A 27581-nucleotide genomic window follows, 5' to 3' on the forward strand; every position below is an offset into this window, starting at 1 on the left:
CTTTTCTTTCGGCTGAACAGAGTCCACTCCGTGGGTGTGTCCAACCACAACGCCACAGGCACCTGTCTCTTCCTGTCTCTGTGAAGGTCAAAGGGCTGTTTTTCTCTGTCTAAAGACATGCATGTTTTATGAATATCGGGCATTATTTAAACTACTTTCATTTATAAAAATTCAATATAGAAATACAATACCCAGTTTCAACAATGAGAATTCAGTTTGAGTGTTTTTTTTGTGTGCAAATTAATTAAATTAATCTACTCTGCCATTTTAAGAAACTGCGGAAAATGAAATGGAGTAGCCTGAAAACTGCTTAAGAATTGTTGCAGTTTTCAAATACAATGAGCAAGCAGCAGGAAAAAAAAAAAAACACTTTTGTTTTGATTGCACAAAAAGAAAGAAAAGCAAGCAAATTGCTTCCTGGGGTTTTACCTTTATCTTCTTGTACTGGACTAGTGCTTTGCCTGAGGCCAAAAGGTCGGTCCATTCATCCATCACCAAACAGCTGATTCACACAATTTTCTCCATAACATTTGCCAGTGTAGTACGATAAACAGATAACCTGAGGCGAGAAATACAACATGGGAGAACAGACAATAAAACGGTGTAATTATGTACATCTGATTTAGTTAAGCAGGTAATCACATCATATATATATATATATATATATATATATATATATATATATATATATATATATATATATATATATATATATATATATATGTATATATGTATATATGTATGTATGTATGTATGTATGTGTGTGTGTGTGTGTGTGCGTGTATGAGTGCTGTCAAATTGATTAACTGCAGCCAAAATAAAATTTTGTTTACATATTATGTGTGTGTACTGTGAGTAACTATTATGTATAAATACACACTCAATTAGGTATATATTTAAGAAATATTTGCATGTATATACATTTAAATATCTAAATAATTTTCTAGATAAATATAAAAAAATGTAATTACATATACATATATATATATATACATATATATATAGTTTTGTTTGAAATATGTTATTGCAATAATCCACTAATTCCACAACAGTTCCTTTTTTATATGTTATGTATTTTAGGTAATTGCCGGCCAGGGCTTCATGAGATTTTAAGCTATTTAAACTAAATAGTCCATCATGTGTTATCTTTCTTGATCTTAATTATTCCAATCCATTTCCTTCACATAAACCCTGTTGGTTTATAACATTTTACGTAATCAGGTGCAAATACACTCTGATTCACTGCCTGTTTCATCAAGGCCAGTCTTTAATGGAAGCAGACTTTACTTTAGTCCATTAATGATACCAAAAGGTTAAAATTAGCCTCAAGATTGGCATCTCAAGGAAAACAATTTATAAAATTGAATGCCCCTTTGCTTAAAAAAAATTCTGTAATTGAAAAATAAAAATATTAATAAACACACAAGTTGTAGGCTATGTGAAGGAAATGGACTGGAATCACATTAAAGAAAGATAACAGATAATGGCCCATTTTAGATTTAGCTTTAAACCCAGAGCAACATGAATTACCTATAAACCTTATCTCACCTAAATTAAGTCAACCATTTACTCAAATCTTCAGATAAGATTAGAGATATGTTCTGAATGGGTGAGCCCGCTCCTTCAAGTAGGAGCTTGTGCTGGTAACTTTCCTTGTCTGTGTAAAATGGGAGAAAATGTGTATGATGGATGACCGAGGGACAGGCCCTCCCATGAGGCCAGGCTGGCGACTAATCAATAGACTGGCAGTGCAGCCTGGCTTGAGGGCTCCATATCAATCATAATGCACAAGCCTTGTCATCTCATTGACAGCACACAGTAGGCCAGGGATGAGTTGTTTCATCTATTACTCTTGGCAGATGGACCACGGGGCAACTGAGCTGACACAAAGCATTGTCAGAGTTGGCGAAACACTCACCATAAAAAGATTGGAAACGTAAAGTTTGGCCTATTAGAGTAAAGTGTGAGTTGAGAACCATGGAGATATAGAGACAGGCTTTACCTTGTGCGAGTTCCTTCATTTGTGGTTTGTGTCCTCGTTGTCTAATGTAATTTGAGAGGTTTGTCCTGTCCTGCTCTCCTCCGTTGCTTCACGCCCCTCACAAACAGATGCCATGATGCACTATAATCTAAATGTAGCACTTGGATTAACACATTGCTCTTGTCAGAGTACTGGTTGTGGGCTTTGCTCTACTGTGGCAATTTAGGGCCACCTGGTGGTGTAAACCAGTTTGGCAAGTGCACCTGTTTTCCACGTTTTTTTTTTTAACCGCCATGTGCCAAAAACAGCGCTATGCGGTAAGGAAAAGGAACAAAGTGTTCCTGTGCTCAAAACAATCATATACCAATAGAGACGATCAGCAAACGTGCTGATCCACAGCTTGTTTACATTTCATTTGATAAAGTGCTTTGTGCACCTATTTTAAATCCAGATATTGCTATGTAGAATTGTGTATTTAGAGAAAAGATACACAGAAAACACTTATTCCTAGAACACGACGAATTTTGCCCAACATGAATCCAAAAATGAAAACATTAAGATTTCCAACACGTAGCCTATTCAATGCTTCCTCATTCTAGTCTATGCCCTTATTGGGTGTGTAATAGGTGTAAGCAGAAGACACCGTCATACGATCACAGGAATGTCCTGGGTTCAACACTCATTCGGTTACAAAGTGGGTATTTGATCCGATACATTTAAGTTGATTTAGGGTTTTATTGTAAGCAAACACTATCCACTAAAAAGTCACATTAAAGGGATAGTTCACCCACAAATTAAAATTATAGGCAACACTTCATTTTACAGTGTCCTTGTTACATGTACAGTAAATTATGCATTACTACATGCAACTAAACCCTACCCTCGAGATGTTCCAAACCTGTATTAATTTCTTAGTTTAACAGAAGAAATGTATACCGGTTTGGAACATCTTGAGGTTGAGTAAATGTTCAAATTTTGATCTTACATTACCTTATCAGCAATGATTTTAATCGTGCTCATGCAGTGTAAATGGTTTAACATACACCAAATTCAAGTACCGGTAGGTATAAAAGGGTCATAAGCTAAATTCTGAGTCCATTATACAAGAAACTCACATTTTGTGAACATCCTTCTCACCTTAATATCCATTCTCTTCAGCAGCAGTCCTCAAGCTTCATGGGGGTCATTTGCGCAAAACATTTATAGGGTGCAACACATGCCAAATATTAACTAAAGTGTCCTATATTTTAAAACAATCACTTTGTACTTCCAGAAATAAAACACTTTAAAAAGTAAAGTGGAATGTTCAACACATTTGCCAGTATAATATTTAGTCTCTTGCAGTACCCTAGCTGATAATAACAGTTCAACATGCATTTTGGGTTCATGAACACCTGGTCAAAGGCCTTTGTGCGCTAACATTTTAATACAACTAAAACCCTTATGGCAAGGAGTTTGCTATATAGACATGTTTTCAAGCACGTGTGCATGCGTCATCATTTTCCTGTCCCTTATATTTGAATGAGGCTCACACAATGTATAATAAACACGAAACAAAGTCAACATGGAAGTCAGATGTGTTTTAATAATTAATACAATCAATATTTACAAAAGTTCTCACAAAATAAGATCATATCACATGAGATGAAGATCTGAGTGCACTTGTGTAATCTCACATTCAAACATTTACCACAGTGACCCAGTAGTGACGACCAGGCAGACATGTGGCTTTGTCCCAAGGCTCTGGGTGGGATGCACAGGCAGCTGAGATCCGTCGAGGAGGATCAGCAACCTGTAAAAGTCTCTCAAAACACATGCATCCGTTGGCAGAACAATGCATGCACATTTGCTCAGATATTACATTGCGACATCAGGTTACTGCAACGCTCTTTCACCGCGTACATTAAGGGTGGAGCGGGTTTACCTGCTGGCCACGTGGTGGTGGCCGTACTGGAGGCGGGGCGTGGCGAACACGTCATCACGCAGCTGTGACGCAGAGCGTTCCGCCTCCCTGAGTTGGAGTCTGCGCAATGCTGTGAGACAAGGAGAGCCGACAAATGAAACCAAATTCAACTCGTAACATGTAACTCAAAGAATTCTGTTGAACGCCTTGGCTTCAATAAAACATTGTTCGATACTACCACACATTTATATAGGGCTAACAACAAAACCATTGGCATTTCACGCACATATTACTGTCTATGGTTTCACAGCGGCCCTGTCGTCTCGTTCCGACGAAAATCAAGTCAGGAGTCGTCTCGTTCCGACGAAAGCAAGTCAGATTTCATTCCTGAAGAACACGTCCTCGAAGTCTCGCTGCTGAAAGTCCAACGATCTGTCGTAATCAGAGTCCGACAATGAGAAAACGCTCCCATCAAATGGCACATGACTCTGCATTGAGAAATCATGGCTTACATCACATGTGTCCAATTGAACATCTAATCGTTCAGCGTACACCAGGTCCATTAAATACTGTGTCGTGTTATTTGGTGCCATTGCAACCGCTGGTACGGAACTTTGATTCCTCGTAGCTGTACCGTCGACACGGTCCAGACACAGCTGCGGTCTCTTTGTTGGCCAGGCGCGTGCCCGTCGTCTCTTTTCGTTGATTTTTGCACGCAGAAATGTTTTCCTCTTGGATTTTGACCATTTCTTCTTGTGAACAGGCGCGGTCTCGGTGTCCTTCTGGTAGTTCGCTTTCATTGTCATAACTTCAGGACACATTACCAAAAAACTGTCTTTGATTACACAAATGTGAGTCACAAAACTCATCGAGTGATTGAAATTTAATAGTAAAACTGAACCAAAATAAAAGCTTCCAAAGCCAGACGCAGCGCTCAACTGCTGTTGACTCTTCAACGGTCGAAAACGAATGACAAACGTGGCCAAGGAACGTGTGACTTACGTACTTAAAGCACTAGCGGAAGTGACGTTTTTCGTTTTCAACGAATCAGCGTTCATCTCGTCTTATTCGGCGGTGATGAGAACATATCATAGTGCCCCGCTAGGAACTTCTTAGCAAAACATTGCAACATTGTTTGTTTTTTTACAACTAAAAACAGAATTTAACAACATTAATACAATTATAAACAGTACACAAAGAGCCAGTAAAACAAACAAAACATTGAGCCAGGGGTAACAATTTAAAAGGAATTAAATTCGAGAGAGAAGGAATTAAAAAAAAAGGCGTTGACGTTGCTGGAAGAAGAGATAGTACCCAAATAACATTTCATGTCTTTACAGAAAAAAATATAATAAAAAGAGGTTTGCACATATGAATAAAAATGTGGCTAGAAAGGTAAATAGATTTATAAATAGAGTTATAAAATCTAAATAAGACATCAATTAACACCAAAGAAATTTTGTCTAAGAAAGAAGCACGTACAAACCATGGTACAAACAAACAGACTCATCTTACATTCCACAAAAAGGTGCATCGGCGATAAAACATTGCAACATATTTTTCAAACACGAAGAAAAGCCACCGGGAACGTTGTAAACACACAAACAAAACAAAAATACGTATACAAACATCCAACACACGCACGTTAATTTTATAACATAATGACCTTGTTTTCCCCCGTTCCACTACCCTGCGTTTCGCGTTTCTAAACGCAAAAAAATGCGTTTTGTGAGATAAGCTTGTAAGTTAACTGAGATCACTTGTTCTGTTAATCATTTACAGTAGGTTACTCGGTCTGAGTATTTCTACTGTGCTCATGTTCTGCGACAATCAGTAACTAAAACAAAAGGCTATCTTTTAGTGGTAAACTCTGACTAAAGTTGTCTACAAAATAGTGATGGCCGCTTTCGAAGCACTGCTTCTGGAGCTTCGAAACCTTTTTCGAATCATTTGTTCCGAATCAGTGGTTCGGAGCGCGTATTTAACTGGTCAAGTAATGAAAAAAATGCATATGTTGTAGCAAACAACTCTAAGAACATTGCCCAAACATTTATTTTTTCAAAAACAAACGCAGTTTAATTCGCGAGGTACCTTGTTGACCTCACCAAAATGTCGGCGGTCCCAGACCACGCAAATGCCACATCTCTCTCTCTCTCTGCTTGAGCCGGCATTTTGAAGCTCTCTGCTGCTACCTGCTGCATTGGAGAGACTTTCAAAAAAATAAGATGAATTTATTTGTGAAATACATCTTTACTTGCATCAATCTTTTCTTCAGGAAGTGTCCGAGGTGTTTGTTCCTATGGCCATAAACACAAAAACTATTCCTTTTTAAGTAGAGTGACTTCTCAGGATTGCCCGTATCGAAGGGCGTATTTGCATTAATGCACCGCCATTTACAATACAGCACCGCCAGCAGTTTTACTCCAACAGTTTCGGGACGCGAGTTTGTTTGTAAATATGACAAGTGACAATGTAAAAATGAAAGACAGCACATCGGGTCCTATCTTAGTGAGTATCGAGCTTATTGCGGTTTTTTAATTGTACAGTATATGCGACATTAATGGGAAAATGTGCAACATCAGATCACGACACTAAGCTGCTCATCGAGTAGACATAGGCGGGTTTGAGACCACGACAGCTGACACAAAATGGGATGCTTTTTGCATTCACAGTGATAGAATGGTTGTGCTTATCAATTAATTCATAAATAAACACATTGTGGTGCTTTAGTTACCAAAGGCCAATAATACAAGTTAATTTTTATCGCACTCGAACAGAGGCAGCAGAACTGACAAGGTTACAGATGCATATAATGGTGTTTCTCAACTCAAAAAGTGGATGTATATTTCAAATGAGGACATTGGAAGTGTCGTAGTGCATATAATTGTCATTAGCGAACACATTTTCTGAAATAACTCTGAATAAACATTTCCTGAACCCCTATATATTGAACTCGAGTGAAATGTTGACTGGGAATCAAAGTTCCTCGAGGATTTGTAGTCTTGTTTTTCTTTTAGACACGAGGTTTCCACGAGGGTACACGCGTACCCTAAATAGCCTATATAAATATATACATATTTTAATAATATACCATTTTTATACTGTAGGTTTCATATGTGGATTTGACTGTCGACCATCACTACATTATCATAAATACTGCGAAACTACAGTTTGACTATTTTGAAAGTCATTTAATTGTTTGTAAACAAGCACACCCTCAAAGATAGAATGCTTTCGTTGAGATAAAGTAGGCTATATTTATTTCTGTAATAAAATAATATATAGTAGCTGCATAAATAATATATAGTAGCTGCATAGTGTGTGTGTGTGATTTATATCTGCAAAAAAAAAATATATATATAGGTTTTCATCATCAATTCCACATTTTTAAAGGTTTATACAATTTTTTCCTGTTCAAGGCGATCTCACTTTCCCGTGTCTTTGTACATTGTAATATCACAGCATTCCAATAGGTGGCGGTATGTAGACACGGGCCGCCATGAATTAACAGCAGAAGGAATAAACGTAACCCTCCATTTTCTCTTCAAGTGCCCTTCGCTTGTGCACTAGCGCCATGAGTAGCGCACTTGATGACTCAAAGACAACAGACGCAAGTATGGACCACGAACTTTACACTGTACAGAGTCCCTCCGAGGACATTAAGGATGGCCCAGATCATGCAGAATTCATTTATAAGAGTGAGTAGCGATTCATTGTATGCATTTAAAGTCCCATTGCATTTAATTAACTGTCCAATTTTAGCAGTTTAGCATTGAGCTGGCCACGTAAATTGGATGCATGTATAATACAAATCACGTGTCTTACCTATATTAATATCTGCATGTGTCTTAATGTGTATGTGCATCAAGTGTCAAATGAAGAATTTGTTAGATTCGTGAAGTTACGTGTGACCAACGACTCACTTTTCACTGGAAAGAGAAATTCTTCAACTCTGGCTTATAGGTAAAGCAATAAACCAACACACATGCAAACCCCATTTCAAGTCTTTGCACCAATAAATAAGCATACACTTGATGTTTATGCCAGCTGCAATTCGTTTTTTTTTTTTTTTAAATCTGCATTTGTAATCTGTGCTATAGGGCCATCTTGAAAGAACTGGGTCTGCAAAGGGAAATTTCTGCCAGCCAGGCAAGGAGGAAATGGGAAAACCTAAAGATGAAGTATAAGGTATGAATGAAGAATTAAAGTTACACACAAAATTAACTAAACAACATTTTATTAAATATAAACATCAGAACATTAATGTATAGATTCATATTATGTTCAAGAATTATTTACGCACATACATGATCATCGCACACTACACCCCTAATCTGCATGATTTTGCCCTCTACATGCGCACAAACTGTGTCTGTGTATTTGGTGTGCATCAGGAAATGAAGAATCCCCCACCTGGCGTCTCGGTGAATCCCACTAACTGGCCGTGGTTCTCCCTCATGGATGACGCCATGGAGGGTAGACTCGCGGGAAGCGAGGTCACCCTAGACACTTCTTCTGTGGGCGATGACAGCGAGTATCGGCCGAACAACACCACGCGCAGGAGGAGCAAGAGGGCGCGTGAGCCGAACAGAAGCGAGATCGAGCTGTTTGTCGAAGAGGATGACATGATGTCTGAAGAAATGGGACGAGACAGGACAGATCTGGACAGAGACAGGGATGAGATGGAGCACGAGAGGGCCATCCTGGAGAGCGACAAAGCCGCTATTGAATACGAGAGGATGGTCCTAGAGCGGGAGAAGATGGTTTTAGACAGAGAAAGAGCAGGAGTGGAGCGAGAACTTGCATCATTGGACCGAGACAGGGCCTCCCTAGAGAGAGAGAAAGCCGCTGTGGAGAGAGATAGGGCCTCTGTGGAGTACATCCGAGCTCAGCTAGAAAAGGAAAGAGCGATTCTTGACAGAGAAAGGGCAAAGCTGGAACGAGAGCGGGCCATCCTAGAGCAGCAGCGTGGGATGGTAAAGGGGGAGCAGCCGGCCAATCTGAACGACAACTCTGAAGGAACTGACACCTCTATTCCCTTAGAGATGGAACCGGCCTCCCTAGAGAGGAGGCAGAAATTCCTCAACCTGTTTGAAAAGCTCATTGAGAACTTCTAAAACAGAACTAGCTGTTCTGAAAGGGACCCGTTATGTATATGTCATTATTTTTCTACACCTTCTGTTTGAAGTAAAACTGTTTACTGTTGCCGGAAAATTGATTGTTCTGTGTTACAGTGATTGATTTTGTAATGTTAGTAGCTATTGTTTAAAAGAGCACTTTGAAGCGCTAAGTGTTGGTTTCATGCCTTTGAAGACATTACAAGCTAACAATGAAAACGTTGAGCCACCTCTGTTTTGGAGAGGTCATCAGAAATCTTTATTCAGATGTGATTATTTCCATACAAAACACACAATGCTGAGCTAATATTTACCCTCCATTCCCCCCCAATCATTCTAAAACCCCTCAGCCAATACAACAGTTTTCATTTTGAAGGCCACTGGTCATAACAACAGCTTGAGATGTGATATACCAAAATATTGCAGTTCTTGTAAAATAAAATAAAAATCAGCTTATATATATTTATATTACAGTACAGACTTTACAACAAATTCATTGATAGAATGCTTTTATTGCATTAGTCAAATTTACCTTTCAAGAAGTTCAGTGAGCGCCAGCTTCAATTAGTTTATGCTAATTATGATAAACATTTGTTAATGAATATTAACAATATTTCATTTACAAAACAAACATATTTCAACAATTTGGGCTGGCTATTGCAGCTAGCCCCAAACAGGCAACCAGTACAGCACACAAAATGAAGGGTTTTGTCATGTTCAGATTTGCATTTGTAAATTAGTGACATCTTGTTTTCCTGATAGGTTCATCAGTATTTGATAAATAAAAAAACTTTCAGAGTTATGCATGGTTCTCTGTTTCTCTAAAACAGATTATGAGGCTAGACATGTATGGGTGTTTGAGACGCCATTAATCCAGATACGATTACAAACCTACATTAGGAAAAGTATGTACTGTGTAAAAAGGTAGAAACACAAGCAGCGTAGAGTTGGAAGTGTCCACCAGAACTCCTGTGAGAGTGGGAGTTTATGTATTTATGCCAACCTCCTTTAAAGACAGCCATTCATATCCAAGTGTTTGCTTGAGCCCACAGTAAAAAAAAAAAAGGTACGCACAGAGGAGTTTTGATGCATGTGCATACGTGTGAGTTTTGTACGTGTGCATTCGAGTGTGCGTTTTTTTCGGCTTAAATAAGGGTGCCAATGGGGATACGTGGCAAACATATGTAGGCCTGTGGGGTTCTGCTGAGGTTGATGGGATTACCGTCCAGGCGAACGTCCTCCAGAGCATTGCGGATGTAATTTAAGTCATGCGGATTGCAGAAAGTGTCCTCGTGCATCATCTGGATATTGTTATTCTGAATGATAAAACGGAGAATGTTTTAGATGTACATTTGTATTACATTATGAGTGATACTTCATCATTTTACTTGAGTAAATATGTCAATATTAAAGAGCACTATGCGGATCACCAGAAAGATTGACAATAAAGGTTTAGGTTATTATTTTAATTCATAATAACTTTAGAAAATTGCATGATGTTCTCAAATAAACATTTCTAAATGTAAACTGCCTCCTTTAAATTAAAATCTATACAAAAATGTTAATATTTCAGTTAGGTGGCAAGTGCCATAGATGTCCACAGTGTGGCACTAGTGAGGTGGGAGTACAGGTACCTGTAGGTGCAGGGAGCGCAGACTCTCAGGCAAAGGAACTGGGATGTGGTCTATGTTGTTGTCAGTCAAGTAAAGGTAAAGTAGCCCTGGCATGTCCTGAAAACAGAAAACATGGTTTGATGACAGTCTTGTCAAACAAAATTAGCTAAGGTACGTTCAACACCTCTCGGTGTGAGCAGTAGCAGCAATTCCCATAGGGACCGGACCATCATCAGCTTCTCTGCTGTCTGGTTTTTGTCTAATTTAAACAGACTGTAAACTGTTCCCTCAGGTCTACTTGCACAACAGGAGGCTATCACAGGTTCAAGGAACACCGTATGCAAGAAAGCTCAGCAAAGAATGTGCTAAAGGCTATGCTTTATTAAAAAAGAAAATCACATTTTTATTGCTTCTCTCACCTTGAAAGCTTCTCTCTGGATGCCAGTGTTGCCCAACTGGTTGTGACAGGCATCAATAAGAGTCATAGAGGGTGGCAGAGCCGGAAGTTGTCTAATACTGTTCTCTCGTAATATCAACTCTTCCAGAGCAGGAAGGCCAAAGAAAGCATCATCATCAATCCTGGAAATGCCATTGCTAGTCAGATCGATCCTCTTTAATTTATCTTTATGACAACAAAAGACAAAAGGCCATTCAGTAAAATTCATGAAAACATCAAATTCATTTTTTAGCATTAAGCTAAAGATTCAACTTTGCTGATGCTATCAGATAAGGCTATGAAATATTATTACTTTGTAGATTTTTAGACAAAATGCTGTCTATATTAACTGTAGGCCTCAAATAAACAGGAATTGCAACCCTCTACACACACTTTGGCAATAGAATCGGCATTGGCTAGTCAATTTTGTAGTTTACTCGCCAGACTGATATACGATTTTATATATATGATTCCACCAAATCAGCTTATCTTTGTAAAATGGGACAGCTTTTTAAACATCTGAATGTACACTCTTAACATCAGTCAATCAAGCATTATATTATGCTAATTAAGCACTATTTAATGATGGAACTTTAGTAATTAGAACTAAAACTTGGTAACTATGTATGAACGCATATTTGTCATTTTTTAAACTGAATTTAGGACTGGTGGTGGTGCTTAAAATACTGTTTGTCATTCAATGTTTCAGTAAAAAAAATTGATAATAGTAATAGATAATAGTAATTATTATTAAAAGATACTACTACTACTACTACTACTACTACTACTACTAATTCTACTACCAATAACAATGTACAACGCACTAAGGATTGATGAGCTGCTGGGTTCATGAATATTAATCACATTGTCAGTGTTCGCTCAAACTGATTTGCTGAAAATAATAATAGTAATTGTAATAGATGAGCACCAGCCAATGAGATTTCTATTTGCACGTTAGTTCCGCCCACTAGAAACTGGCATATCTTCAGCTTATTCTTAAAATCTGAATAATTCCAAATGAACTCCTGCTATTTTCACTCTCAGAAAATAAAGTACATAATTGTACCTTTAGGGGTACAAAGGCTTGTCACTGGGGCTGTACCCTTAAGGGTACATTTTTGTTCCTCTAAGTCAGGGGTAGGCAAGTTCGGTCCTAGAGAGCTGATGTCCTGCAGAGTTTAGCTCCAACCCTACTAAGCCACCATAGTATAAAACTCATGGCTCCCAGCATGCATTGCAGCATTAAGTATTTCACCAATGTTGAGATTCATATGCTGATTCTTGATATCTGTGTGCGTCTAACCCCCCCCCCCCCCAGAATGTATTTAAAAATCTAAATTCAGATTGCCTGATCTGTGGCAAGGAAGTATTGTTGGTGAATATTATTTATTAATAGTTTTAGTCAGTGAGTTCTTCATAACAATTTTTGTTTATGGCTTCTTTTGATTTGTAACAAAAACCACAAACTAAAGCCAAGAGTCAAATTGCCCAACTAAATTAAACACTAATCACCATAATGTTGACCAAATATTTTCAATAAAGCATCAACATCTAAACCTCTGTTAATTCTCAATAAGAGCTTCTATAGAGGTCTTTCAGGGTCTGAGCCAAACTCTGCAGGACAGCGACTCACTAGGACCGAACCTGCCTGCCAATGGTTAATTGTACCCTAAGGACCAATTGTGTACCTTTAAAGGTACAGTTATACGTTGTTTTTTTTCCCCAAGGAACAAAAATTGTACCTCCACTGTACTTTTTTTTCTGAGAGTGTTGACAGGAAAATACAACAAAGAATATTGTGAATATCGCACATCCATTGAGCTGAATTGAAATAGTACAGATCGCTTGACGGAGAGCGAAAAAAGTGTTTCAAATGTTTAGCAAGCAAAAATATGTCTATGCTACACTTATACTCAGCCTCTAACACACACACTGGCTAGTAAAATCTAAGAATTTATTAGCCCTATGGCAAATGTTAGACATTATTTAGTTGACCAGAGTGAAGATTTAGGCACATATGTTAGTGATTTACTCGCAATGTAGAGGGTTGAATTGTTATTCGCAACCTATTTACTTCTGTAATTTGAAGCATATTTGAATTATACTAGATATTCAACTAGAAACAAAAATGCAGGACAGGGCTTAATGTTATACATTTTTGACATCATTAAAACTGTTTGGTTTTCCCATTGAAGAAACACATACTCAAGTTGGCGAAGTCAGACTTGCTGATCCTGGCAATTTTATTGTAGCGGGCATAGAAATGAGTGGTTTCTTTGGAGAGGGGAGGAACACGGTCCAGCTTAAGGTCATCACAGTACACAGATCCGACCAGACAGACGCACAGTATACAGGTAGTCATACCTTACCACCAAACCAGCAGGTGGCATTCAGGAGACAAACACAAACACATATTAAAGCACATAAACTGTATTGATGCATATGCCAGCAGCCTGTTTGGCTACACAAGGCAAAGAGTTTTTGCCCTTTTGTATCAGTCATTAAGAGACTGGAAAGCCACAATGTCTGACAAAGCCACATGAACACGTGCTGCATATTCAGTATGCTGGGATCCTTCTCCTGAAGAGCCACCTTAGTGCAGATATTAGCTCCATCCTCAATTAACCACATCGGAACTAATCAAGGTCTTCAGGATCACTAGAAACTTCCAGGCAAGTATGTTGGAGCTAAACTCTGCAGTGGCCTTCCAGGAGCAGGATTGGATACTCATGCAGTATAATATATGACATAAATAAATAGTGATATGTAGGTATCTCTGGTAAACAATAGTACTTCACCAGTTAACACATTATACAAGTGAAATACTGACCTGTTGTATCTGTGTCAATATCTGTGTCAATATCAGGTTCTGACCCTGACTCTATATCACCCCCAGTCCCCTCCTGGGGAGTGGTCGGGGTTGTTGGGAATATCCCCTTCTCTTGTTAAACACAATAACATTAAGGTGTTAGGAGACAGATTAGCACATGGACAGATGGACAATGGAACAGGACAGACAGTGAGTAATATAGACATTGAGAAGTTATAATGTATTATTATTGTTATAATGCACACCAAAGCAAATGAACACTCAGTTAACCAATATCAGCCAGTTAAATGGGTTTCCCAGTGGAATAAAATTTGTAGAAAATGCTTGAAGTCTAGCATTGATGAGTGCAACAATTACAGTAGTGATCATAATTCTTGTTAATCTAGTCTAAACTATCCATGATCTAAAAAAAATAACAAACTCTGTCAGATTTCTGTCATAAATATAAGTCATAGAAGTGCAAGATATTGATATCATGGTACTGACCTTCATCTAGGTCAAGAAGTATTATGTCAGTGGTGACGTCTGGGGCCTCAGTCACCCCAGACTCTCCTGACTCTCCTGACTCCAAAGAGACCACATGCTCTCCACTCTCTTCAGGCACGCCAGACTCTTCGACCCATTCAATGGGCTCAGGATCTTCAGACCCTTCAGTCACCCCAGAGGTGCCAGACTCTTCGATTACCTCAGGTACCTCAGACTCTCCTGACTCCTCAGGTACCCCAGACTGTTCAGATTCTCCTGACTCCTCAAGCACCCCAGAGGCCCCAGGATCTCCTGATACCTCAGGTAACCCAGAGACCCCAGATTCTCCTGACTCCTCAGGTACCCCAGAGATCCCAGATTCTCCTGACTCTTCAGGTACCCCAGAGACCCCAGATTCTCCTGACACCTCAGGTACCCCAGAGGCCACAGGCTCTCCTGATACCTCAGGTTCTCCTGAGGCCCAAGGCTCTCCTGACTCCTCAGGTACCCCAGAGGTCACAGGCTCTCCTGATACCTCAGGTATCCCAGAGGCCACAGGCTCTCCTGATAACTCAGGTACCCCAGAGGCCACAGGCTCTCCTGATACCTCAGGTACCCCGGAGGCTCCAGACACCCAAGAGATTCCAGACTCCCCAAAATCCCCAGAGGCCTCATGTGGAAGGGTTTCATGAACCAGGTGGAGCTCCTCCTCTTGTGAGAGACAAGATAGGGTGGCAAAAAAGAAATTAGCCTCCTCAACAGCAGATGAGAGATAACAGCATTAAAGCAATGCTGGCAATGTAATGAGGTAACCATTTTGGAGCAAGAGTTTAACCAATACAAAAATTACAGATCATGGTTACTTCCTTTAAAACATTTAGGAAACCCCTCCCCACTGAGGTCTAACAGGTATAGACTTTGCATTGGACACAACTTGAAGAATTGAAGTAATCAAGAACTAAGCTATACTTGTGTGCAATAACTGTACCTTTAGAGGTACAATAGCTTGTCACAAGTGAAGTACCACTGAAGGGACATATTTGTACCTTATTTACCCATAAAACAGTCTCCGGCGTGATGACTCCGATATTTTGATTATTCCTATTTAATAATGATTTATTCAACACATCATCCTCAATAAACCCGTCTCCGGCGTGCTGCCTCCGATCTTTCCAATATTCCGATCTATTATGACCTCTGACCTGTAAAGTTGCCAGAATAATAATCATACGCTGTTTGTTAATTGGCCAGAGGAGAACTGGCACCCCAACTGAGCCTGGTTTCTCCCAAGGTTTGTTTTTCTCCATTAGGTCACCTGATGGGGTTTTGGTTTCCTTGCCACTGTCGCCTCTGGCTTGGCTTGCTCAGTTGGGGACAAATATCCAAATAAATCTAATTATTAAACTAAATTAACCATATCAACTAAATTACTGATCTAATTACTGATCTAAAACCCACATTGTCACTGTAGGATAATTGAAATTAACTGATGACATCCTCTTATTCTCTGGAACGGCTATAAGGCTGAATAAAATTCTGTTGCATTATTTTCCTGTTTAACACTGTGAAGCTGCTTTGAAACAATCTGCATTGTTAAAAGCGCTATATAAATAAAGTTGACTTGACTTGACGACTTAAAAGATTCATAGTAGTACCTTGAGGGTACACATTACTATTCCTAAGGTACTAATATGCACCTTCTCTGCATAGATAAGGTTAACAGTTTTCAAAGGTTATACCTTAAAGGTACTACCCCAGTGACAACCTGTTGTACCCCCAAAGGTATAATTCTTGCACATTTCTTTCTGACAGCATTAATATATCAAACAAACTAAAGTCCTGAGTACTGACCTCCACCTGAGATCAATATTATGCCTGAACCAGAAAGCCCAGACTCTCCAGAACCAAGGTCCCCTGAGTCCACAGAACCTGAAATGTCACCAGAGGCCCCAGAACCTCCAGAGCCCAAAGGCTCTCCAGAACCAGAAGCTTTGTCATCGAGCAAGTCTCCAGAGGCTCCAGAGCCCAAGTCACCAGAACCCGAAATGTCCCCAGATATCTGAAGGATGTCAATGGGCGTCAGACGAAGCTCCTCCTCTTGTTCAAGACAAGGTTAGGTGTTAGAACAGTTGTTAGAATTAGAAATACACGTAGAACCATATAGACTGGTTCAGTAAAGACTATGATTGATTAACTGGATATGATGCACATAAAAAGCATAAGAATTATGCACATAAAAAGTTCAAGAATTATTAAAACTCATTTAACCAATCGGATTGCCAGTTAAATGGAACAACAGCATGATGGAATGGTTGGTTCAATGGCTAGTCATGACAATTAGTAGTGTGTGCTTTTGTACATGCATAGTACAAACCTCCCTGAGCACTAGGGCCCATCAGAGTCCCTGACACAGCGCCTGATGGAATAAGCTGAGGCTTTATGGGTAATTCCTTGTGGTCTCTCCCCTCAGCTGTACCCCGTTCTTCTTGTTCTTCATGCTCTGTGTGCTCCACATTTCTCTCCTCTTCTTCCTCTTCCAATGAGGCACCATTTGAAGGATCAATGTCCTCATCAGGGCCCAAGGTACCAATCTCTATCTGCAAGAAGTGTTCAGGTCAGTACACTGTTCTCATTTTTGTCATATAACAAACCAAAACATGGCTTTCTCAGACTGCCGATGATTTAAAGAACTGACAGAAAGTGCTGGGTTAAGACAAGTAGAACATAATTATCTCAATCAATTAAGGTACACAATACTGCTCTTGTGGAGCCACCTTTATGAGGAGTAATGCGCTAACTCTGATTAAATGTGAATGAATGTGCTAATCAATGTCTTAAGAAGCTGAAGTCTGCAGGACGTTGGCCCTCCATGAGCTATGTACTGATATCCCAAGTACAAACCATTATACTGTACATAAGACATCTGTGTGTCCTAAAGCATAAAGTCTTGCAGACAAATTTCTTTGTAACAGAAACAATCCCGAGGTTCAATAAGAGGTGTGACTCAGCATAAGACTGTCCCTTAGAAAGAGTAATGGGTTTTTCACTGGGTATCAGCCTATTCAATCAAAGCTTTCAAATTCGCCCTCTTCCTTAAAATTGCTAATTGTTGTAAGGTGTGAGACAAATTACAGATCATATTGATGTGCGGATTTTTAAAACCTATTCTATCTAAACCTGCATATGTTGTGATGTTGACCAGTTCGCTCAGCTTTTTGTATTCGATTCCACTACAATCCAGAGTGTGGAGCTGTGAAACCATTCACAGTCTCATCTGCAAGCAGCTGCTATTCTCTAGAAATGGTCCTTGTGGAACCAAGACATTCATGGTAGCAGAAAAATCCATATTTCTGCACATTTTCTTTCCAGAGTGTTGTATGAACTCCAGAGATGACATCTCATTTGTCTCACTAAAACTAACAAAAAAAAAACAGTATTCAGCTGTAGAACACTAACTTTATTAAAATACATTACACTATTAATTCTGTCAGCATGTGTGAAGACAAAAGGCCAAAACCTACTAATGATGAGAACCTGTAAAACAACAAGTCTTCAAGAGGCTTAGTATACGCTTGCTTTTCACACCCTAAACTACTCAAGCATGCAAAGCCAAAAGCTAAAGAGATGGCTAAAATAAATCAACAATGTTTCGAGAAATAAACATTGACAATGACTCATTTCAGATACCAGGATGCATGAGAGTTTTCTGGAACCCCCACCAAAAGCTTTTCTACAACAGTGACTCACAAGTGGTCAGCATTTTGTTCTTTTCTCAAAAAATAAAGAAAATGGTAGATACAGATGATTTATGAGGGAATTTACATTGTGTGAGTGTTGTGTTAGTTTGAAAGTATTTTGTTTTTATCTTTCTGTTGTGAATTTTAGCAATGCAACAGTTTGTTTTATACTGTTACAGCTCACTAAGGGGTCATTAGGTTCAACTGAAAGCTAATTTTATATTTTCATCAGCTGGGACTGAAGATGATGGTGCAATATAGGAAAAAGTAAGCATTTATTAGGCATAGATGTGACTGCAACTATGCATTATATGCCTAAATGGTTTTTCAGAAACCTGTAAAACAGTCAAGATCTGTATTTCTGTAAGTTTGACCTTTAGAGCCCAAGATTCACATAGATTCATCAGGAACTTTTCGACAGCAACTCTAGTGATAGCGTAAAATACATCTTGTCCTTGTTCATAAATGCACTTACACAGACAAATGCAGAAAATAATGCACCACAGAAACCTACAAACACTCTTGCATGTATTAATAATTTCAACTTAAAACTATGAACAAACAAAAATAACAAACTTACCCCAAGAGCCAAACTATTGAGTCTTAATATGCACTCAAGTAATGTAAGCTAATTTTTCTTATCAGTTTATGTACATTAAAAAAGTAGTACCAGCAATCTAAATCAACTACAGTTCTAAAACTGTATTTCTTATTAATAATAATAATTTCCACATGGTGAGATACAACAAATATTCCCCTAAATTATTAAACATGTGTAACATCCCGAAGAGCTGAGAACTAAGCACATTACAAGGAAAATGTGTTGTAACTCACAAGTGTGCTTTTGGTTGTGGGTTTAACTACATAAGATTCACATCAGGATTAAGTTAAATTGTTTGGCTTTGATGTGATTCTTCTAAAAACCCATATTTTTTGTGCCAGTCAAACATAGTTTTAGCCATCTTTTTTCCATGCCAAGGATGATAAACTGGTCGTTGTTATATCATAGTTATTACAGAATAAATTTCTTCATATCTGCAGCTTAACTTCTGGCCATCAAACCTCAGTGCATTGACTTATTTATTGGCCAGAAATATTGTAACACCAACATTTAATTTAATAAAGCATGTAAAGATGGGTAAAATTAAGTATTTTATTGCCAGACAATAAATGTTCTTAATTAAAACATCCCTTTAAAATGGTAGTATTTTCTCTGTGGATGTTGATGTAAAAGTAATTTAGGAAATGACAACCAAGTCAGTAAACATTAGCAAATTTAGATGCTTTGAGCAACTATTAGTGATGTAAATGTGCATCCAGCCATAAAAATGTCACTTAAGTTAAATAATCTGACATTCAAGTATAGGCATGACATGCTTGTGTTGTACAACTACTGTTTATAAGTGAACTTCAGTACAGTAAAAAATGCCAGTGTCTGCCTCTCATTCAATAAGGTTGTGCCAGTGGAAAATTCAGTTGAGAACATTTCAACAACATCTGGTCTGTCCATCATACAGATGATATGTTATCCAAGAGAAGTATTTGTTATATTAAAGAAAGAAATATAAATCAGTCTGACACACTGAACTTTGCTGCACCAGTATGCCTCCACAAGCAGTTCTTTAAAAAAAAAATACATTGAAGTACAATAACAAAAACAATCTTTGAACGCAAATGATGCGTCACAAATTGACTTTGACAGCTTTGTATCGTTAAAAAGGCATTTTATTGAAAATGATGGTTATTATCATGAGAATGGACTAACAATAGCATGCACAGCCAAAAACTGAAAACTCTGCAATCAGAGAGGATGAGTAAATACAGGCCCACATGCCCTCGGTGACCGACCCTGAAGCACAGCAGCTGGGTTAAAACCAGTTTCTAAATGAAATCATAAACCAAAGACTGACATAGCTGGATACGATTATCCCCAGGAACATTTGGATCAGCAGAGCAAATGAAAAGTTGTCAAACACCCTGAAGCAAAACTACTGCAATACATTCCTGCGTGGCAATTAGAACTGAGTCCAATGCTTGAGCATTAGCCATCTCAACAGGCTGGAGGAAACTAATGAACATGCAAAGAGACGAATCGTTATCAGAGTCCAGATATAAATAAGGCTTGATCAAAAACCCTACGACGTTAAATTTATTTGAAATGAAAGATTTCGGGTGCTAAAGCAAAAACTAATTCTGGAAACGGAGCTGCAAAATCGGGTCAATCCAAAATCTCTGTTATTGAGCGTAGAAGGCAAGGGAAGCAGTGTCTTATCACCAAAACAAAAAAACTAGATGAGAAAATAATCGATTTTTGCAAAAATAAAACTAATAAAACTCTGGAATCAGCCTGAATTGTGTTAATGGGAAGACTAATTAAAAAGTAAGTAAACAACTCAGCAACTTAGATCAGCGCTTTATGTCACATCACAATCAAACTTGAAATGGCTTGAAAATGGGGGTTTTTGGTGATCAATCAGCTTGGGGAAATTAAAAGTACATCTTCGTGTCTGCGACCAGTGTGTACAAGCTTGATGATTGGTGAAAATAAGTTGACTATTAAAAAGAAAAGCTAGTTCACAAATAATATACACCGATCAGGCATAACATATTGTGGAGGTCCCTCTTTTGCTGCCAAAACAGCCCTGACCCATCAAGGCATGGACTCCACTAGACCCCTGAAGGTGTGCTGTGGTATCTGGCACCAAGATGTTAGCAGCAGATCCTTTAATTCCTGTAAGTTGTGAGGTGGGGCCTCCATGGATTGGACTTGTTTGTTCAGCACATCCCACAGATGCTCGATTGGATTGAGATCTGGGGTATTTGGAGGCCAAGTCAACACCTTAAACTCGTTGTGCTCCTCAAACCATTCCTGAACCATTCTTGCTTTGTGGCAGGGTGCATTATCCTGCTCAAAGAGGCACAGCCACCAGGGAATACCGTTTCCATGAAAGGGTGTACATGGTCTGCAACAACGCTTAGGTAGGTGGTACGTGTCAAAGTAACATCCACATGGATGGCAAGACCCAAGGTTTCCCAGCAGAACATTGCCCAAAGCATCACACTGGCTCCGCCGGCTTGCCTTCTTCCCATAGTGCCTCCTGGTGCCATGTGTTCCCCAGTTAAGCGAGCCTTCGCTCCCCACGTGCATCAATGAGCCTTGGGCACCCATGACCCTGTCGCCAGTTCCCCACTGTTCCTTCCTTGGACCACTTTTGATAGAAACTGACCACTGCAGATCAGAAACACCCCATACGATCTGCAGTTTTGGAGATGCTCTGACCCAGCATCTAGCATGTCGTCTAGCCATCACAATTTGGCCCTTGTCAAACTCGCTCAAATCATTGTTCCTGCTTCTAACACATCAACTTTTAGGACAAAATGTTCACTTGCTGCCTAATATATCCCACCCATTAACAGGTGCTGTGATGAAGAGATAATCAGTGTTATTCACTTCACCTGTCAGTGGTCATAATGTTATGCCTGATCAGTGTATATTGTTTAAATTGTTACTGCCTTTAATTATTATTTTGGAATAAATGTAAATATGCATAAAAACACTAACTTGATGAAATTTATACTTGGTTTTAATAAATAGAACATTACTTAGTGTAAAAATACAAACTAGAATTGCATTTGGTCTCTCTCTTTTTTCTTTTTTTTTACTTAATGCTTATTTAACCAGAAAAATTAAGTGTAACAGGGACATAAATATACATTTGATATATATATATATATATATATATATATATATATATATATATATATATATATATATATATATATATATACAGTGAGGAAAATAAGTATTTGAACACCCTGCTATTTTGCAAGTTCTCCCACTTAGAAATCATTGAGGGGTCGGAAATTGTCATCTTAGGTGCATGTCCACTGTGAGAGACATAATCTAAAAAAAAAAAATCCAGAAATCACAATGTATGATTTTTTAACTATTTATTTGTATTATACAGCTGCAAATAAGTATTTGAACACCTGAGAAAATCAATGTTAATATTTGGTACTGTAGCCTTTTGGCCCACTCCCCCACACAGATCTTCTGTAGATCAGTCAGGTTTCTGGCCTGTCGCTGAGAAACACGGAGTTTGAGCTCCCTCCAAAGATTCTCTATTGGGTTTAGGTCTGGAGACTGGCTAGGCCATGCCAGAACCTTGATATGCTTCTTACAGAGCCACTCCTTGGTTATCCTGGCTGTGTGCCTCGGGTCATTGTCATGTTGGAAGACCCAGCCTCGACCCATCTTCAATGCTCTAACTGAGGGAAGGAGGTTGTTCCCCAAAATCCCGCAATGCATGGCCCCGGTCATCCTCTCCTTAATACAGTGCAGTCGCCCTGTCCCATGTGCAGAAAAACACCCCCAAAGCATGATGCTACCACCCTCATGCTTCACAGTAGGGATGGTGTTCTTGGGATGGTACTCATCATTCTTCTTCCTCCAAACACGTTTAGTGGAATTATGACCAAAAAGTTATATTTTGGTCTCATCTGACCATATGACTTTCTCCCATGACTCTTTTGCCACGATTGTCATTGGCAAACTTAAGACGGGCCTGGACATGTGCTGGTTTAAGCAGGGGAACCTTCCGTGCCATGCATGATCTCAAACCATGACGTCTTAGTGTATTACCAACAGTAACCTTGGAAACGGTGGTCCCAGCTCTTTTCAGGTCATTGACCAGCTCCTCCCGTGTAGTTCTGGGCTGATTTCTCACCTTTCTTAGGATCATTGAGACCCCACGAGGTGAGATCTTGCATGGAGCCTCAGTCCAAGGGAGATTGACAGTCATGTTTAACTTCTTCCATTTTCTAATGATTGCTCTAACAGTGGACCTTTTTTCACCAAGCTGCTTGGCAATTTCCCTGTAGCCCTTTCCAGCCTTGTGGAGGTGTACAATTTTGTCTCTAGTGTCTTTGGACACCTCTTTGGTCTTGGCCATGTTAAGTAGTTGGATTCTTACTGATTGTATGGGGTGGACAGGTGTCTTTTTGCAGCTAACGACCTCAAACAGGTGCATCTAATGTAGGATAATAAATGGAGTGGAGGTGGATATTTTAAAGGCAGACTAACAGGTCTTTGAGGGTCAGAATTCTAGCTGACAGACAGGTGTTCAAATACTTATTTGCAGCTGTATCATACAAATAAATAGTTAAAAAATCATACATTGTGATTTCTGGATTTTTTTTTTTTTAGATTATGTCTTTCACAGTGGACATGCACCTGCGATGACAATTTCAGACCCCTCCATGATTTCTAAGCGGGAGAACTTGCAAAATAGCAGGGTGTTCAAATACTTATTTTCCTCACTGTATATAAATGTGATGACTTTGCCTCATTTTAAAACACAGCACATCACTGTCATTGACATATGGCTGTCCATAATAACATATCAGGATAATTTATTAAAACTCTTTAATGACTCTCTTACCTGTGGTTCATCAATTCCATCGTAATAGTCATAGGCATCGTCGGCATCCTCATTTAGGTTTAAATCCACGTTGTTGTTATCATAGTTGTCTAGTTCTGCTTGTCGGGCGTATCTGGGGGGAGAGGCTGCCACCACACACAGGACCAGGAGTCCCCACGTCAACCTCAGCGTTACCATCTTCCTGCTACACATATGAGTCAGATGGATTAATGTCTAGTGAGATCTTAAAATGCTTTAGAGGAGCGACAATAGAGTAGTTAACAGGACAGAGAGGAAGTTTGAATGGTATGCTTATTAAAAATCAACTATTTCTGTCTCATGTAAGACTGGAGAAACTGGAACAACTGGAAAAAAGGGCTACCCTCTGAGAAGACAAAGGAAATTAACATTTTCGAACTCTCTCTTGCGAAATTAGCATCCCCTCCCGAGACACAATCACACCTAAGTACTGTCTTAATGTACATCTCATCTCATCTTTACCCCCTCTTCCCACATCTCTCCTCTCCACATGTTGAGATTGAAATTCACCCAAAATCTATATGGGTTAATGTGAACTAGTACCATACCGTTTGCTGTCATTTGAAACGTCTCAGTGCGACTGGTACAAAGGTCTCTTTCCCACAGAAGTAAACCAAAAGTTAAAGGTTTTAAGAGTTTAGAGACATTTTGCTTAATGTGGTGGGTGTGCCCCATGCGTATCCATTTAAAAGTTGGGATGTATATATAAATATTTAGTTGGGTGATGTGATTAGTTGATGTGACAGCAAAGATGAATAAATAGCAGAAATCCAATCAGACGTTTATTGTTACCTTCATTGCATTTACAGTCTCTGCATAGTTCTGTGGCCATAGGGATAAAGGCATTTGAGTTTTGTAAGGTTGGAGAAGTGCCCGTTAACATGGGGTAGACAGCCCGTAATACTGAAATATAAGCCTCTAAAGTCTTTAGCTCACTTACAAGGGCCAAGAAGCCATCACCTAACCCGGCGGCCATCTTGAATCCACTCAGTGACTGCTTTGTGTGTTAAAGTTGAAAGGTCAGAGGTGAGGTGGCTGACATCAGAAAAGGTTTTTAAAAAATATATAATTATGACACACATAGCATTTTTGTTTTAAAAAAGCACACATTGTGAAAAAAAGTTCACTCATAAAAGTTTTTTTTAATATCTTTGAATAAAGGTTCTATATAATTCGATGAAGAATCCCCTGAAACCTTTAAGAATGTGGGTTAATTAATTCATGCCATAATGGAAAGAAAATGAAACATTTTTATTTTCACATTGTTCAATATCCAGCTAGTCATCGGCTTGCCCAGAGAGAATTTGCTGACATTTTTTTTCCGTCTTCTGTGCTGATTTTGGTGAAAAATTCAGCTGATTGGATCCTTTGGATCTTTCAGCTGAGTTCTACATGGCCCCATAATTCTTATTTATAAATAATGTCCAAATGATGTCTATGATAAAGATTTGTGAAATATTTTAACTGAAGTATCAGTTCTCATACACTTTCTCGTTTTCTTAATGTTCTTTCTCATGTTTAATATATAAATCATAATGTTAGTTTTTATTTTTTCTCTAACAGTAGAGATATATACATGTCTTATAAACAATAAGAGGCACAGAGGAAAGCAATGACCAACTGGAGTGGAAGAAGAGAAGGGTGCACTTGATGGGCAGACCAAGTTCTGGTCCTCAGGGTGAGACGGAGAGAACGAAGCAAGAGAGAGAAAGAGAGGGAGAACTCTTACAGAGCTCCTTTATGAGTGTCTGTCTGTCTCTACACTCAAGTTCGAAATTCCACCGAGGTTTGTGGACAGCATGGCAGTGAGTTAAGATCTCTCTCTATCTCTCTCTCTTTCATACACACATTCACGTAACTCAGTGAAAGGCTATTTTGGGGCATAGCTGCTCTCTAGAAACCGCTGCATTTTTAAACATAAATCAGTTCCCTGTGGATTTCTGACAGCCAATCAACACATGCCGTCACATCACATCATGAATAGAGAATATTTAATGGTGATATCGATTAGAGACGCATCCTAGTTCAGTCTGTGTCTATGAATGAAAAAACGTCTCTCAGTAAAACTTTAGTGTACCAATGCCTGACAGCTTCAGCAGGGAAATGCTCAAAGAAGGGACTATACTGAACACAGAGCTCGGCTTTTACAAACTCCCGGCAGTGTTTGCAGTGTGTAGACCCCGTGTGAGTATGTGTGTGAGAACTAACTGTCCCAATGTTGTTTTTGGCTCTACCCAACAGCATTCCACATGCTCATTGATTCTACTATTTCTTCATCTAGTAGTGCAGCCAATATCGACAAATTTATGTCTTGTCGTAGTCAAAATGCAAAAATATACAAGCACTGTATCTTAATTAAACACATATTACAAATATATCTTATCTGTTTAGTAACCCTGGCAATTTCCATTATAACTTATCGGATTTTAAGATTTAAAACTAGAAGTTTAAAACGGCCTTTGACCTGGAACACATTAACAATGCTGTATAAGACATCAAAAGTCTGACAGTATTTACAGCTCTTCCATCACATTTTCTGCAAATACTCTTTATACTTTTATTTGTAAAGGTTAACAAAATAACTGTCCTCTTAAAAATCACACCCAAAATGAACCCTCAAAAAAACAAGGAATGGAAAACCAATATAAAGAACACGTATGAATTGCCATCATTACCACACAGGTCACCTGTTTTAAGGTCACTTAAAGCTGTCGTAAATCACTGTCAATATTACAAGAACATCATGGAGAATAGAAGTTTCATGTGATCAAGCCAGAAATCCAAGTCTCAATAAAGTTGGTTGTGTGTATTTGGACTTTTTTGACTTTGCAAATGTGCATTGTTGTTACAAGAATTACAAAAAGATTGATTAATACCATGGAGTGCACCCATATGTTATATCATGAAGTCAGTTATATACAAATAAATAAATTAAATTAAATCAATGAAAGCCTCAGTAGAGTCACTGAGGTGCATTTTAGCTTTTTTAGCTTAGCCTAAGTGGCCAAGTAGTGGCCAAGTATCACTGAGGCTAAGAAGCAGAAGGGGAAGCCCTTGGGTCCGTTCCCTGCTCTAAAGCACAGCACCAGCATTTAGAAGAACATACAGAAGAACCCTTACCTCTTTCTCCTTCCTTTCCCAAATGGTCCTGTTCTTCAGATCGGACAGGCAGAGGGTTGGTGGGCCTGGCCAATGGCAACAGGTCACTCACAAGTGTGGATGCTTCTGGGTGTGTGACGTGTACGTGTGCACACACTCCCAGACCTGTGTGCCCTACCTGCCTGTGTGTGTGAAGGTAAGAAGTGAGACGGAGCTAAGGGAGAAATTGAGTTTTGGTCACATCTACAGCAGCGCCCACCCCATACCACACTGCATCTCACACACACACACTGAACAGACACACAATTTGCACACTGACAGACCCCCAACTGCGAAAATCCTTTAATCCCTTACAACCATCTTTCTTTTTTTGTTTCCCAAAGAGACACATAAGTTATTCAGTCCTAAGTATGAGATATTTGTCTTCCTTTTCCTGAGGTGAGCGTAAGGCATACTCTGCTTTCATGTAGGGATCTGCAGGGCCCCAGCTCACAATGGGCCCTCTGTAAGGCTCCTCTGTTAGTGCAATGCTGAGAGGAGAAAAGGCCTTCATTCTGCTCTGCGCCAGGACTCGGTGCTAAATCTCAGACCTCTGCTCGCTACCTATGTGCAGAGATGCAGCGCACTGCAGAAAACCTGCAAACCTATTAGGAAGTGCTTCATGTTAGGTGGGATGTTATTACAGGCCTCAAACTCTTTTTCCATACTAATTCTCTTTCTCTGCGGCTTGGTGATCATATTTCTGCTGAGTCACATGAAATAAAAATCCATTATCAGTCTATTAAGGACTTAATGACAAATGGCACATGCTGCATTTTGTTTCAGTCTCACTGACACGTTTAACCACTAATCTCACTTTGTGTGATTCATGTCTACTATTTGCAGCCTGTTTTATATAGTTGAGCTTTAAGACACCCAAAAAGTGCTTAGCTGAACCATAC

At 39.1% G+C, this 27581-nt stretch overlaps 2 protein-coding genes and 1 long non-coding RNA gene across 3 annotated transcripts; 1 reads left to right on the top strand and 2 right to left on the bottom strand.

The window, feature by feature from the left end:
• Positions 1 to 3546: 3546 nt before the first annotated feature.
• On the bottom strand, positions 3547 to 6012 carry LOC307126150. The gene is made up of 3 exons (XR_013816462.1): positions 4397 to 6012; positions 4171 to 4316; positions 3547 to 4014 (listed from the first exon to the last, which is right to left on the bottom strand). It is a non-coding gene; the product is annotated as an uncharacterized lncRNA (long non-coding RNA).
• A 229-nt stretch (positions 6013 to 6241) lies between these two features.
• LOC307126844 (uncharacterized protein) lies at positions 6242 to 10525 on the top strand. Its single transcript, XM_079817634.1, has 5 exons — positions 6242 to 6392; positions 7434 to 7582; positions 7754 to 7847; positions 7985 to 8072; positions 8279 to 10525. The coding sequence occupies exons 2-5, from the start codon at positions 7459 to 7461 to the stop codon at positions 8999 to 9001; spliced, it is 1029 nt and encodes a 342-aa protein (XP_079673760.1). The 5' UTR covers positions 6242 to 6392; positions 7434 to 7458; the 3' UTR covers positions 9002 to 10525.
• On the bottom strand, positions 9241 to 26848 carry epyc (epiphycan). The gene is made up of 10 exons (XM_079817633.1): positions 26662 to 26848; positions 23524 to 23707; positions 16720 to 16942; positions 16197 to 16442; positions 14367 to 15056; positions 13881 to 13991; positions 13256 to 13414; positions 11034 to 11236; positions 10636 to 10731; positions 9241 to 10317 (listed from the first exon to the last, which is right to left on the bottom strand). The coding sequence occupies exons 2-10, from the start codon at positions 23698 to 23700 to the stop codon at positions 10147 to 10149; spliced, it is 2076 nt and encodes a 691-aa protein (XP_079673759.1). The 5' UTR covers positions 23701 to 23707; positions 26662 to 26848; the 3' UTR covers positions 9241 to 10146.
• Between the last annotated feature and the right edge of the window lie 733 nt (positions 26849 to 27581).

Source organism: Gobio gobio (genome assembly GCF_949357685.1).
Source record: "Gobio gobio genome assembly, chromosome: 5".
Lineage (NCBI taxonomy): Eukaryota > Metazoa > Chordata > Actinopteri > Cypriniformes > Gobionidae > Gobio > Gobio gobio.